This window comes from Parasteatoda tepidariorum, chromosome 11, assembly GCF_982258835.1.
Source record: "Parasteatoda tepidariorum strain Cologne lab strain chromosome 11, Ptep-v5.0, whole genome shotgun sequence".
Taxonomy (NCBI): domain Eukaryota; kingdom Metazoa; phylum Arthropoda; class Arachnida; order Araneae; family Theridiidae; genus Parasteatoda; species Parasteatoda tepidariorum.
Window position 1 is genome coordinate 39,734,230 of NC_141765.1, and position 14,406 is coordinate 39,748,635.

Sequence of the window (14,406 nt, forward strand, 5' to 3'; positions counted from 1 at the left end):
TCAAATTTCGTTCCAGTTTTTTGGTTTTCCGGTTTTCTGATTTTCGGATAACGGGTTCTGTACTGTATTGAAATTCACATAGATATCTAATTAGTCAAAGATCAAGTTTTACATTGGGTGTTCAATTTTACACATAAAATTATATCAGTCTACATAGCTAAATTATTTCCCCCAAACTAAACATCAATGAGGTCATTCCCAATTCGAAAAAAAAATTATAAATGATTAGGCAAGGAAAAATACAACTGTTACTTCAAAACATTCTGTAATTCACTTAGTGGCATTCAATAAATTTTCTGATTCTAATTGCTATCTATTTAAGACCTGAAATATGACAAAGTAGAAGATTTTTATAATGTGAAATTTAAAGTTTAGTATTATATAGATTATTTCTCATATCAGTAAATCGACAAAACATGGCAATATGCAACTGGAACAGATTAATATAAATTCTTTAAAATCATTTATAAAATACAGTTTGAAACAAAAATATGCACCAACGTATTTATTATTTACCGAAACAATTTAAATAACCAAGTGAATTAGAGCTAAAAACCAGCATATAAATTTTAGTTCTCTTTAAAAATTGTAAAGTTACTGCGGTTTATGGAGAATTGCAGTCAATAGAATTGCATTATACAGATCTTCTATTGTAGTGCAGTTTTAAAACAGTTTGGTAAGTTGTAACAATTGGGAATTCATTTTAACATAACTTTAAAACCTCACCAGGTAATAATCGTCTAGCTACTTGCTCAGCTAGATTTAGTAATGGTCCAGAACAAGGCCAACCAGGATCCACATCAAGACCAGCTCGTTTGGATAGAAGATGAGCAGAGAGCAAACCTCCAACAACTTTAACAAAAATAAAAGCACAATAATTATAAGTACAATGTAATTTGTCAAAAATTATTAATATAGAAATTTATTAAATTTAAGATTGATATACATAAAACATGAGGCATACTATAAGATGCAACTAACAACTGTTTATTTCTTATAACAATTATAAAGATTTGAGAAATTTTACTTAAATAGTAGCAAGGTTAGTTTTTACAAACAAGAAAAAACTTCAAACAGTTCCAAACAAATAAAATGTCACTTAACCTCCCCCCAAATTTTGAGGCAAACATGCAATATATAACATGTTTATAATGACAAGCTCACTCAAACAATCTTGTGTTATTCTGAATCATCGTTATAACAGACTTTAACAGTATAATTAAAAACAATATAGATCTTTGAAATGTATCTTAATTTAGAGAATTTTTAATAACAGCATCATTTGTTTTTCCTAGAAAAATGGCAACACAATTGCAATACATGCAATCTCTGAACAATAAACATGTGAAATTATGAAAAATGTAATATGAATATAAAATCAAACATATTTAAAGCAAATTTTAAAGAAAAATTAATCAAAATCTTCAAAACAATTAAAAGAGAAATCACTGAGAAAAATAATATCTTAACAATCATTAAGAATGTCTGTTTTCTGGGTAACAACTTTTACATCACTAAATAGGAATGAAGCAAACCATTTCTGCTTCCTAAAAAACAAAGGCAAAACTGTGCATCCTTGAACCGAACCAATTTTTTAGTATTCTCCTGAATAATTCTAAGAAAGCAAAGCCTTAATTTTTTCTTTCAACAATTCATTCACTCACATTCTTTTTAAACCTGTCTCTCTTACACAGTTTCATTTTTAGTTTTCCGCAAAGCAATGACATTTCAATTTGATCTTAATACACCAGTGATATTAAAAAAATGAGAGTATTTAATGGTGACGTGAGAGTATTTAATGGAAAGAGCTATTATTCAGTATTCACTACTCATCTGAATTTGTTAGAAATTGCAGTGGGGCTTTGATCGAGTTGGGGTGCTTGTTCGGTATAATACGGTAAAATTACATTTCATTGAACTGCAACACTAACATGCTTATAATTTGGTTTAATCCATAGTTAGACAATATACAAAGTTATAAAACTAACTTCATACACACTAAGGAATCATGAAATTATTATGAAACATTTTATATGTTCAAGGTAAAGATTCAACTTTTTGGCTTCCTCTAAAAATTTTGTAGTAAAAAAATTTTTTCAAGTCAAAAGCAATGCTTTTACCATCAGATTTTCATGAACTAACTAATATAATAAGATTTTCATGGTTTGTAACCGCACTCTGGAAACCAACATCTTTATAGTTTAACTAAGAAAGTGGTGGAAACTTTGAGCTCCTTAAGGTTTATTTCACTTTTTGTATATTTCAACATTTGTTTAGAACAAAATTCAAAATTTAGGCAAAATTGGTTGAAGTTTCTTAACAATGAAATTTCTAAAAAATCATAAATTTAAATTTTTATTTCCGAAGAATTATGACCAATATCATTCAAATTTTGGATTTTGTCATTTAAAAATATATACTCTAAAATAATGTAAAAATTTGTATGTCTTACAATTCAAAAGTTTTAATAACATTATTGAATTAAATGATAAGATATTGCAAAGAATTATTTTTCAGAAGAAACTATGTTTGAATAAACAAAAAAGTTTCGATTTGCTTTAATATTCTCAGAAAAATAAGCAAAAGGGGAAATTAATATTAAGGGGCTCAAACTTTTGACTGTTCTTGTTAAATAATTGGGACCATAACTTCCAGACTGAGGCTATTTTGAGGGTCAGAAATTAAAATTTGTAATTGTAGTTCATTTACACCGCACTAGAGCTGGCTTTTGAGCCTTTGGCGATGGTCTGGGAAACATCCATGAGGATGATCCGAAGACATGCGACCACAATTTTGATCCTCTGCAGAGCGGATGGCATCCCCGCTTCGGTAGCCTGACGACCAGCACGCGAAGTCGAGCACTTTACGGTAGAACAGTTTAACGAGGACCAATAACGCACACCCTCGGTCCCTACGCAGACTGATCCAAGTGGTCACCCATCCGCACACTGATCGCAGCCCGTGATACTTGACTTCGGTGATCTGCTGGGAACCGTGTCTTAACAACCAGTCCACTGCGGGACAAATTAAAAATTCTTAAATGATACATACACTCATGGACAAAAATATTAGCGCACCAAGAAGGAGTCGTCAAAATGAAACGAAATTTTACATACGTATTGACTACTTTGATATAAGTAAATGATTAGAAAATCAAAGAAAAACAATAATCTTTGATTTTCTAATCATTTGCTTACATCAAAGTAGTCATTACGTGTGTAAAATTTCATTTCATTTTGACGATTGAATTTTTTTGTCCATGAGTGTATGAAAAACGCATAAATAATGCCTCATAAACAGACATACTACAGGTGTAGTCAACAAAAAATAAACACCTTTTAAGCACTCAAAAAATATTTTTAAGCACTTTGAAAAATATCATTAGACAGGGTTGGCAAGTTTCTGACAATTGATGGTTTTATCCAGTTTATTTACAGTGACGAAGACGATGGCACATCACAAACAATGAAATTAACAAGAGAAATGAAATTTTCTGTCACTAAGAGAGAAAAAAAATTACAATGCTTAGTTGGTCCCCGTAATCAGCAAAATTTCGAGAGATTTCTCAATTCTATTACGGAGGGCATAAAATGAAGTCTGAAATTGAGAATATCTTGCAAAATGCAGCAGGGTTGCACATCATGAGAGTCAAAAATCCTTACCACCCCAGCTCAGTATACGCAAGTGCGGACCCGCAAGCATTTCATCAAACACGGTGTTTTCATACACTACAGACCGGCGGTACGCCAAAATAGATTGGGGTTAATTAATTGGGAAAACGTTAAATAAGACAATGTCTTTTTGCAAAATTTGTGGCGAAAATCAACATGGTAAAGAAAAATATAAAATTTTGGAGAAATATAAAAATATAAAAACCTCCATGGAAAAAAGCACCTTTAAGGGCTTTTAAAAAACAAAAATTGAAAATAAGCACCTTTAAGCACTTTAAAAAACGCTAGGCACCCTGTACTATAGTTTGGGTTTTGTAATGAAGAGCTTTCTCCTATTTTTTAATCATGCATACAGTACAATGTGCAAAAAGTTAACACCTTGATTAACTTTTGATCTAATAACCAGATTTTCACATGTCTCAATCTTTATGGTTCAAGAGCTGCACTTTAACTATGCTTATCAATTAAAGCATGTAATTTTGAATAACAAAATAAGAGGAATAGTTCTCAAGACATCGAATTTTAAATATGTAGCTGTTTAAACAGATTGAAATTTACTGTTAGTTTTTGGTTAAATACTTACCTCTGATGTTAGTTTCAAACACTGACACATTGATGTTGACATTAAAATCTGCAGTTGACAGCAATGTATTAACCACACGGCGAAACTCTGAGTAGTTCTTCATCACAACCAAAGTGTCTAATGCATCTATCAATGTTAAAGAGAAGCTTCCCCAAGTATCCATGCCTCGACAAGAAATTGGTTGCAATTCATCATAGGGATATGCGCTTTTTAAGTAGTGATCATAAGCATGCTGAAACATTTGCACAACTTTTTCTCTAAAGATCAAAACAAAATAAAATATATTTGAGTAAAATTAAATGTTGAATTACATTAAGAATTTAAATAAATATTATTTAAAATAAAATATTAGTTAAATAAAATAACACCCTTAGTACAAATTAAAAATATAATTATATAAAGAGGTATCAAATTATTAAAAATAAAAACAATAAAAAATACACACTAAGCAGCCAATATTTATGTTTCTAAAGCTTAATGATTTTAATGAATTTTGTAAACTTTAAATAGCGTTTTCTTTGAACAGTGTTTCTCATATAGGTATACTTACAGTAACTTTTTTTTACTTTTTCACCTAAATTACTTAAAAATAAAAGAGCTCATATGAATTTTATATAGTTCTCTTTTATTTTGCTTTAAGTTTGTTAACTTGAAACATAGTTTACTAATAAAATTAATGACTTTTTTCATTGACATTCAATTTAAAAAATTTGCTGAGCAAGAACATTTTTGTACAAATTCGCCTAGGTTGTGTAAAAGCAAGTTGGTACACACTTACTTAATTAAAACTTATGAAAGGAATACCATTTTTAACTGTATTACGCATCGTTAAAGGTTCAAGTAAATTTGGTTAAAATTGAAGGAATTATGCATGTAAATATGAAAAATATTATTCTTATAATACATTTAAAATTCATGAAAGCTCATTCCCTTAACACATTTCAATGTAAAAAGCTTTATACCTTTCTTATTTACATGTAATTCTTTTGACAAAGATTACAAATGCAAACTTTGCAAAAAAATTAAAAAAATAAATCAGAAGCGATTGCATAGGGCAGTCAACAGCTTACCTGTTGTAAAATTTTATCTATCACACCATAAAATTCACAAAATTTATAATAGTGTCAAGTTAAAATTGACTGACCTGAATTTCCAACATTTAAATTTCTTTCTATATATATATCTCTCTATACATTTACCTTTTGAAATCTCTCAAGTTAAAACTCACTCTCAAGATACAATGGTTCCTTGGGGTATTAATCCACTTTTCCTTCGAGGAGAATTTCATATCCCCTTCCTTACCCGTCAAATATCGAAGGCATTGTTATTAGTCTTTGAGTGATTGTTTTGAAAGAATTCTGAATGCTCTGCGTGTGTACTATGCATGATTCTTTATTGTCTTACGAGATCATCGCCAACAAAACCAATTATTTTTATTTTTTGAATCCGGAATGAAAAATGTAGTAGAAGAGTACCGATTTCTGTGTGGATGCTAGTTTCTGTTTCCGTTGGATCATTAAACTGGTTAAAGTGATTCTTCGCTTACCTGACTATGTACCAATCTTCATTTCTATAGTTCTTTCTTTTTTCCCTTTTCTTCTTCTTTTTTTAATCACCTTTATTTTAATCACTTTATTTTGTTATTCACAGATATATTTTAAAACAAACGGATTCACCAAATAAAAAGTTAGTTTTTCATTAATGCCTTAGATGCAATAAAAATTGAATAAATTTGTGTCATGAAATTTTTAGTATAATAAATTCACCACATGTTTTAAAATGCTTTAAGACAGGGAAAAAATTATATATCTCATTTAACCATTATAGCTTTCTGATTATGTCATTTTAATTATAAATATTTCCCAAGTATTTTATTTCCTCAAATCTAGCTACATACTTCGCAAGAAGGCAATTAGAAAATATTGTTAGAATTATGTAAAAATTATTCGTTGAGGTGTAAACAAATTAGTTAAGTAGTTTGTTTGTAATGACGTACAGGGGTGTGCTGCCGGAGCAAACTCCTAGATAAGAAGGATATGAAAAGAATAGTGTAATAATGCAATCTTTAGGAGAGGAGATTTTATTAAATAAAAATGAAAAAAACATTGGAATAACATGCATTAATAAAATTTTTTATTTTAAATTTATATATATGTATGTGTCTAATCATATATACAAGAGTTTGACAAAATAATTTAGAGACTTCGATACTAACACATTTTTTAATATTTAAAAAATAAATACTTAGAGAATCAGTTCATAAATTTAAAAGATATTAGATGGTACGATTTCTCCTACATATCAATGAAGTTTAATGCTTTTTGAAGTTTGAGATACCGACAATGAGCTACAAACGGAAAAAAATGTTTTTCAACAACTGTGCCAAAAAATGTGTGCAATAAATTTGTAACTCATAACTATTATTTTGGATATTATATGCAATAATTGGGCAAAACTTCGTACACCTTGGTTAAATATTTATAGTGATGTATGAACATTTTTATAAAAACGAATTTTTTATCTTTTTTGCTACAGCTTAAATATTTAAAAAAATTAAACAAAGCGTTTGAATCAATTTTAAACTGATAACGAAATTATTGCTTTAAAATTTAAAAAATAATAATAAAAATTGTGCCAGATAAGAGTAATTGAAGTAGTTGCTTTATACAGCGCATGTGCGGAAAAAAAAAAATTTTAAATTATCTTAATTTTACAGTGAATCGTATTTGACAACTAACAAGTCTGATTTGAATATCTTAAAAATGAAAAAAGTTTCAAGCAATTTTCTAAGTAGTTTTCTTACTCTTTTAAGAGAAAGCTCAAAATTATGAGGGATTTTCCACAAATTTCATTTTGTACTATTAAACAAGATTTATTAACAAATGATAATATCCTACTAATGATGGTCTGGACAACAAAGTGTGATGGAATTAGGAAATAAAACATGCGAAAGAAAAGAAACTTTAATCGGCATAATCTCCAACCGGTGTCATTTATAAATCTTGTTTAATAGTACAAAATGAAATTTGTGGAAAATCCTTTGTTATTTTGAGGTTTCTTTTAAAAAGAAAAAAACTCCTTAGAAAATTGCTTAAGATATTCAAATCAAATTTAAGTAGTTGTCAAATAAGATGCACTACAAAATTAAGAAAATTTTTTAAATTATTTATTTATTTTATTTAGTTATTTTTTTGCGTATATGTGCAGTATAAAAAAAACGTTAATTACACTTATTTGGAGCAGTTTTTAACATTTTTTAAAAAATTTTATGTCAATAATTCTTCAATCAATTTAAAATTAATTCAAAGTTTTTTTTTTATTTTATTGAATTTTTTTAAAGTTATTAAAAAAAACGCAAGACAAAAAAATTTGTTTTTTTTTTAAAAAAAAAATTTATTTTCTAATTTTTTATAAAAATATTCATATTTTCAAAAATATTTAAGCTACGTTTACGAAGTTTAGTTCAATTATTGTATATAAGAACCAAAATAATAAGTTACAAATTTATTACTAAATTTTTTTGTCATAGGGTGTTCAAAAGCATTTTTTCCGTTTGTTATTCATTCTCGGTGCCTCAACCCTCAAAAAGCTTTAAATTTCATTGATATGTATAAGAAATCGCAGGATCTAAATATATTATTTGATTCTCTAAGTATTTTCTGAGAAATATCAAAAAATGTGTTAGTATCGAAGTCTTTCGATTATTTTGTGCAACTCCTGTAGTATTCTTTTAATGAAAATTCGAACATTTATCTTCATTTTGAATGAAAAAATCGAACATTATGATGTTAATAATTTGGAAGTATACTTTTTTAATAATCGTTTTGTTTAAAAAAAATTAACCACTAATGTAGACACGTGAGGGGGCTATTGTGGATAAGTTATAAAAAGAATTATTTAATCAATTGTTAATTATAAAAAGTAAATAAAATAAAAATACCATTAAATTTTCAACTTGGTTATTCGATTTGTTAATATTCTGTCCCACCGCTATATTTTTAATAAGATACAGCGACCGCTGTGTCTATAAATGATAGCAAAATGATAAATTATAGCATTTTTTCACTTAATAATTTGAAAATAAACAAAAGAACCAATAATAATTTAGCAAGTTTTTTGTGTTTAAAATAGTAGTTAGAAACAGCGCAGGTGTGGAAATCAAAAAAAAATTTCGACAAATTCTGTAAAAGCTCCATTTGAATGGGGGGGGGGGAATTAAACATTTTGGGCAATTAATAACATATTTTTCTGGAATTTATATTTAAAAAAGCATTTGGATAAGGAAGGATTTTAAATAATTTAGATAAATACATAAAATGTGGTCATCATGCTCTGAAGTTGAAGGGGTGTGCAACCCTAAGTCTACCAGTCCTCTTTAACCCCCTATATCATTATCTCCATCATAGCTGCAGCTTCTTAGAGGGGTGGGGGCTGAAATCCAGGTGCATCTAAAAGTGGATTAATACCCCAAGACACCAGATACAATATGTAATTTACTTGCACTTTCATTTTCGGAACAGGTCTTCTCAAAGCTAAACGTTATTTCTTATGAATTCTTATGACAGCTTCTCAAATTTCATTTGACAGTTTCTCAATCAAAAAAACAATTTTAAAAAAATGAAATAAATTGAACACTCTTTATTTCATAAGATGTTTTCTATTTATATATTTTTAGTAAAAAGGGTAATATTATTTAAGTTTGTGAGATCTAAAAAGTTTATAAAAATTATACTCTGAATATTTTATTTTAATAGGTTTTTGGCTCTGCAGCAAACCAAATGTTTTATCCACACATTTGCCAAAAAAAACATCTACGATTAAAATATTTATCTCAACAATAGGAAAACATAAGAATTATTAAACCATACAAGATTTTACAAAGCAGTCGAATTAAGTAAATTTACTGAATATCTATCTTTGAAACAAATTATCATTTTCGGAGAAATGAAATCTCAAATTTGACTGATCAGGAGTAGAAAATTTTATAGCATTTAAAATGTCACTCCTTTTCTCTTTGACATTTATCAATAAAACCTCACTTGAAGATAAAAATTCAATACGAGAAAACCTTTCTCTTGCATTAAATGTCTGACTGAGAATTAATATGCATTAATAATTAAAAAAATTTCCATTAATTATTAAAAACATTCAGGAAAATTAGATTAATATAAATAAATTGTTCATTTCTGTTCAACGATTTACAAATGTTTTTGCTTTTAAAGACAGACTTTACAGGGTGGCAACGGAAACAGAAACTGTGAAAGAAATTCTCTGGCCTTTTCCTGATGAAGCTTACTGCATTTCTCTTATTTTAAGTTGTTAACATAGTTTCCTAACTTATTATCTACTTAGAATCATTATAAATGTTCCATAAGCATAGTTAAAACACTTTTCACTAGTTACATGATATGAAAAAAAAAAAAATTCTTTTAATTTTTTAAATCCTAAAATGCAATTAAGAACAGCAGTTTTGATCTTTTTTTTTTGTGTACAAAAAATCTCGCCAAATAAGTAAGAGAAACATCTTTGCTCAAAACTTTAAAGCAGTTCAATAAGTAGAAAATGCTCTTGCACAGAACCAGAATAATGTATTAGAATAAATATATAAATAATATAATTATATTTAGATTCATAAATAAAATCACTATGTGCTACTTAGGATGCATTCAAGACCTTAAAGCCAAAAAAGACACCATTCTCAAAAAAAAAAAAAAAAAAAAAAAAAAATTATCAATATTTTTTTAGAAGTAGAAGAGTCTTTTTTAAAAATTTAAGTAACACAGGTCTAAAATAAAGAACAACAAAATTTCTAAAAATTAAAGCTGATAAACATTTTATAACAAACGCTTAAACTACTTTAAATTCATCTGGTCAACAAACATGCATTTTATTCACAAGAATTATACATAACTAGTTAATCAGAAATATTGCTTTTTACCTTCTGTTAAACTGGAATCAAATTTCTAAAAAAAATTGCTTAAAACAAAGTGAAAACTTTTGTTTGTATCATATTTTACATTTTCAATCACAGATGACTGGTGCGGCATGAATGAAAGTTAAGTGTCATTCATCGGTGACTGATATGGCACTCAACTGGAATCCCTCAGTCAGATGTTGAAATTTAATTGTATAATTTTAATTTAATTTTCTATTTTAAAAAAAATATTAGTTATTTTTTAATTAAAATTGTTTCAATAATAACATAATAAATAATATACAAATAAATGTAAAATTATTATGTTTGACAAACTTTTTTTTTTGATTAAAGTTACATCGGTTTTAATGAACATTGTCAACATGGATTAACATCCATTAATAAGGATTCCAAAAGAAAATATTCATTTATGCTTATCCTTGATTTTTTTTTAAATATTTGTTTTTTTAGAACTTACATTGACATGTTTCATTAGAATTCACATTTTTTTTCAATCTTCTATACCTGTTACATCAATTCTCTCTCCATTCCAGACATCATGACATTATTACTGTCCTTTAGTTCCTTCCTCTTAGGGAGCACCTTTTCTCTCCCCTTTTCTTCTTCTCCTTACCAGATTTATATCTGTCTAGCAACCCCATGGTGACCTTTTTTTTGTAGATCACCAAGAGGTTGGCAATATTTGGCTTCCTCATAATTATGATAAAAATCCTAACCAACTCGAGGGGTATAACTCATACTCCCTACAAGCAAACCTCTACTTTAAATTTGTGAGTTCAAAATCCATTTGGAGCTTTGGCAACAGTAATTAACAAAAAAGATCAAGACATAGAAATATTCCCTCATAGATACCCTCTTGAAAACCTCTAAATATTTTCTTATCAAAAGAATTTACAAGTTTAAAATTCATTGGGGGAAAATAATTTTTATCGTGATCTATGGCAGAATAATTGCTAAATCTTGGCATCAACCCAAGGGAAACTGTAAAAACAGCACAGAAGGAGATGAATTTGTAAGCTAGGGAAGATTTCTATATCGTTCTCTGCAACAGAATAATCACCAAGTTTTGGCTACTACCAGGCAGTGGCCCATGAGAAACTAAAATAAAATAAAAGAATCACACAAAGAAAGCGCCCTGAGGGTGTAACTCATGGTCATCTCTGAGCAAACCTCTACTTGCTTTTTTTTTTTCAAATTGCAAATTAAAAATCTCTTTAACGATTGTAGTTGGCGTGAAAGATCATGATATTGAAATTTTCTAGTTACAAATTATCTCTGAGTTGGTCTAATTTGGTCATGTCGTTTTTCAAGTTTTAAAAGAAAGGTAAAAAACTTTGTAATTCTTTTGACGGGAAGATTTCCTTATCATGATCTGTGGCAGAATAAGCATGAAGTCTTAGCAGCTTGCAAGAAACTAAAATAAAGACATCACAGAAAGGGACCAACTCCAAGGGTATAACTCTTAGCTAACCTCTACAGGTCTTTTTTCTTTTTTTTTTCAATATAAAATCAATTTGGCAACTTGGTGATTGTTGAGCGGCAGATCACAATACGGAAATATCCCACTTTTGACATAGATACCGATACGAAAATCTTCTCAATGCTTCAAATCTTTAAAATCCTGTCAGGTTTTTAAAAATTTGTCAGGTAGGATACAAAAACTTGATTTTTTTTTCCGTTAATTATTCCTACAATTATTTTCACCTTTATGAATTAGCAAATGCAAAAATAAAGGGAGACAAGGCAAAGAATATGATTTTCAATACCTATCTCATAATTTCAACATACAGAAATCTATTACATCTAGAAATTAACCGTATGGCACAACTGTTATTATTTGCTTACCTATACACTTTAACATCATCGTCAGAAAATGTTCGAAATGAATGCGATTCAAAAGTAATAATACTGAAGATCAAAATATAAACATAACAAAAGATACACACGTAACGCATATTTCCACATTCACGTTACCATTGCCGTAATAAAAAACATAACAATAAAATCACATTAGTCGAAAATAGCAGGTGCAGTTTTACTCGTCGATTATCAACAACCAAGAGATTGATCCAGGTTGCAGGATTTGCTTTAAGATGATGCTGACTAACAGGCATTTTTGGAGCTCCTTGCAGTATTTTGCTTATAGCTCGCTTATTGTAGAGTGAAAGATAGGCTGTTGGTGCAGCTTATTTACGTCGCACTAGAGGTCCCGCGGAAGAATGATCGTTAAGACACGGTTCCCAGCAGATCACCGAAGTCAAGCATCACTGGCTGCGGTCAGCGTGCGGGTGGGTGACCACTTGGATTAGTCTGCGAAGGAACCGAGGGAGGGTGGCATCGGCTCTCCTTAAACTACTCTATCATAAAGTGCTTGACTTCTCGTGCAGATCGACGGGCTACCGAAGCGGGGGGTGCGATCTCCTCTGCAGAGGATCAAAATTATTATGGCATGCCTTCGGATCATCCTCAGGGATGTTTCCCAGACCATCACCAGTAGCCCATTGTGCAGCTCTAGTGCGAGGTTGTTGGTTTTGTAGCTCATTTACGTCGCACTAGAGCTGCACAATGGGCTACTGGCGATGGTCTGGGAAACATCCCTGAGGATGATCCGAACCCAGATAGCAATATAATGTTTTTTTCACCCAACAAAAACCTTTTCCTGTAAACCTAAAAAGGGTTTTTACACGGTTTACGTGTAAACCTTCTAACCTTAAAACGAGGTCTGCGAGAATCTGCTCTATTCTACGCACATTACCCTAATACAAAACCTTGGAAAACAACCTTCTACCTAACAACCTTAAAACGAGGTTGTCTTAGGGTTTTCAAGAGAAAAAAAACTTGAATAACGCTAGTTCTAAGATGAAAAATCATTCTAAATCTACATAATTATAAGGTTTCTGTTTGCAGCGTTTCGTATGCTCAGTTAAAATCCACCTTGTCATGAGATTTTCATTGACAATGCAATTTAATACTATTGCTAGTGTACGTCAGCTAAAACGTCATTCTGAACGTGATGTCATCTCTCCCACGATTGTATGACGGCACGTTTCATTATTTGTTTTATATTTTACTTCTTATAGCTTCTCAGCCCGAAGAAAATTCTCCTTTCCATCAATTTCGCTTGATTATTTTGGGGGAAATAGTCATTTTTTATCAGTTTGACTTACTTTGCTGTAAGAACTTAAAGATTTACAAGATAAAATAACGTCTAATATGAATTTTTTTTTTATTCAACGATTTATGAAAACACAATATAAATAGAACGTAAGTAATACTTAAAGAGGGTCTGCGTATTTTCTTCTTTCTTATTCGGAAATTTATGCAGTGTGAGAAGTTTTGATGAGTGCAAAAATGTTCAGTTTTTTGTATATCAAAGAAAATTAACATGAAATATCTTCTTTTGTCAAAATAAATAAAATGCAACTGATTATTTATCTCTTACTTAATATGTATTCTATGATAAATGTAGGAAACTTAATGATAACAAAATATTTTTTAAAAAAAGTCCTTTAATGAATGTAGAAATTCCAAACATATTTTTTTTAGCACACAACAACAAATAAATATTATGATTATCATAACAATTAGTATATGACAAGTGCATTAGTACAAATCAGATATGCCATAATTATATTAGGCATTTTGTCAATATATAAAAATATTATCTGTATAATAACCATTAGTGAATAATACAAAACAGATGTACCATAATTAAATCAACTATTTCGTCAATACATAAGCAAATGATATTACAGGTTGTTGAGGATTCATGATACCAGATGGCGCTGAGCGCAAACAATTTCTTATTATTTTTTCTTCACTTCTTAAGTTTCAGTTTGGATTTAACCACTGAACCACAATGAAATAAAATCCTTTTTATTATTACAATTTGTGTAATTATTGTTGAATTCGAATCAAGGTGCTACACCGGCCGAAAATAGGCCACCTGCATGAAATGTAAGTTAACATTTGTTTTGTTTGGTCTCCCTTAAGTCGGTAATTTATTTTGATTTTTCATTGTATTAGTTGTATTGTATTTGTTTTAGTAACGTGCGAGCTGTTTATAATGGATGATTTTGAAAAATTAAAGTCCAAAAGAGCAGTAATCAGACAGCTGATTACAAAATTAATAAATAAAATTGATAAATCGTTATTAGAAACACTTCCTGATTATCCTGATTTGTATGATTATCTAAACCAGTTAAATGTAAAAAACG

General features: G+C 29.3%; 1 protein-coding gene across 1 annotated transcript in view; it reads right to left on the minus strand.

Annotated features, from left to right (window-relative positions):
- Positions 1-12,276, minus strand: part of LOC107456646 (ER degradation-enhancing alpha-mannosidase-like protein 2) — a 42,883-nt gene extending 30,607 nt beyond the window's left edge. Inside the window, exons 1-3 of the mRNA XM_016074557.5 lie at positions 12,035-12,276; positions 4,255-4,511; positions 727-852 (exon numbers count right to left, since the gene is read on the minus strand). Coding sequence (XP_015930043.1) covers positions 727-852; positions 4,255-4,511; positions 12,035-12,144 — 493 coding nt within the window. The 5' untranslated portion in view covers positions 12,145-12,276. The remainder of the gene's footprint in view (positions 1-726; positions 853-4,254; positions 4,512-12,034) is intronic.
- Between the last annotated feature and the right edge of the window lie 2,130 nt (positions 12,277-14,406).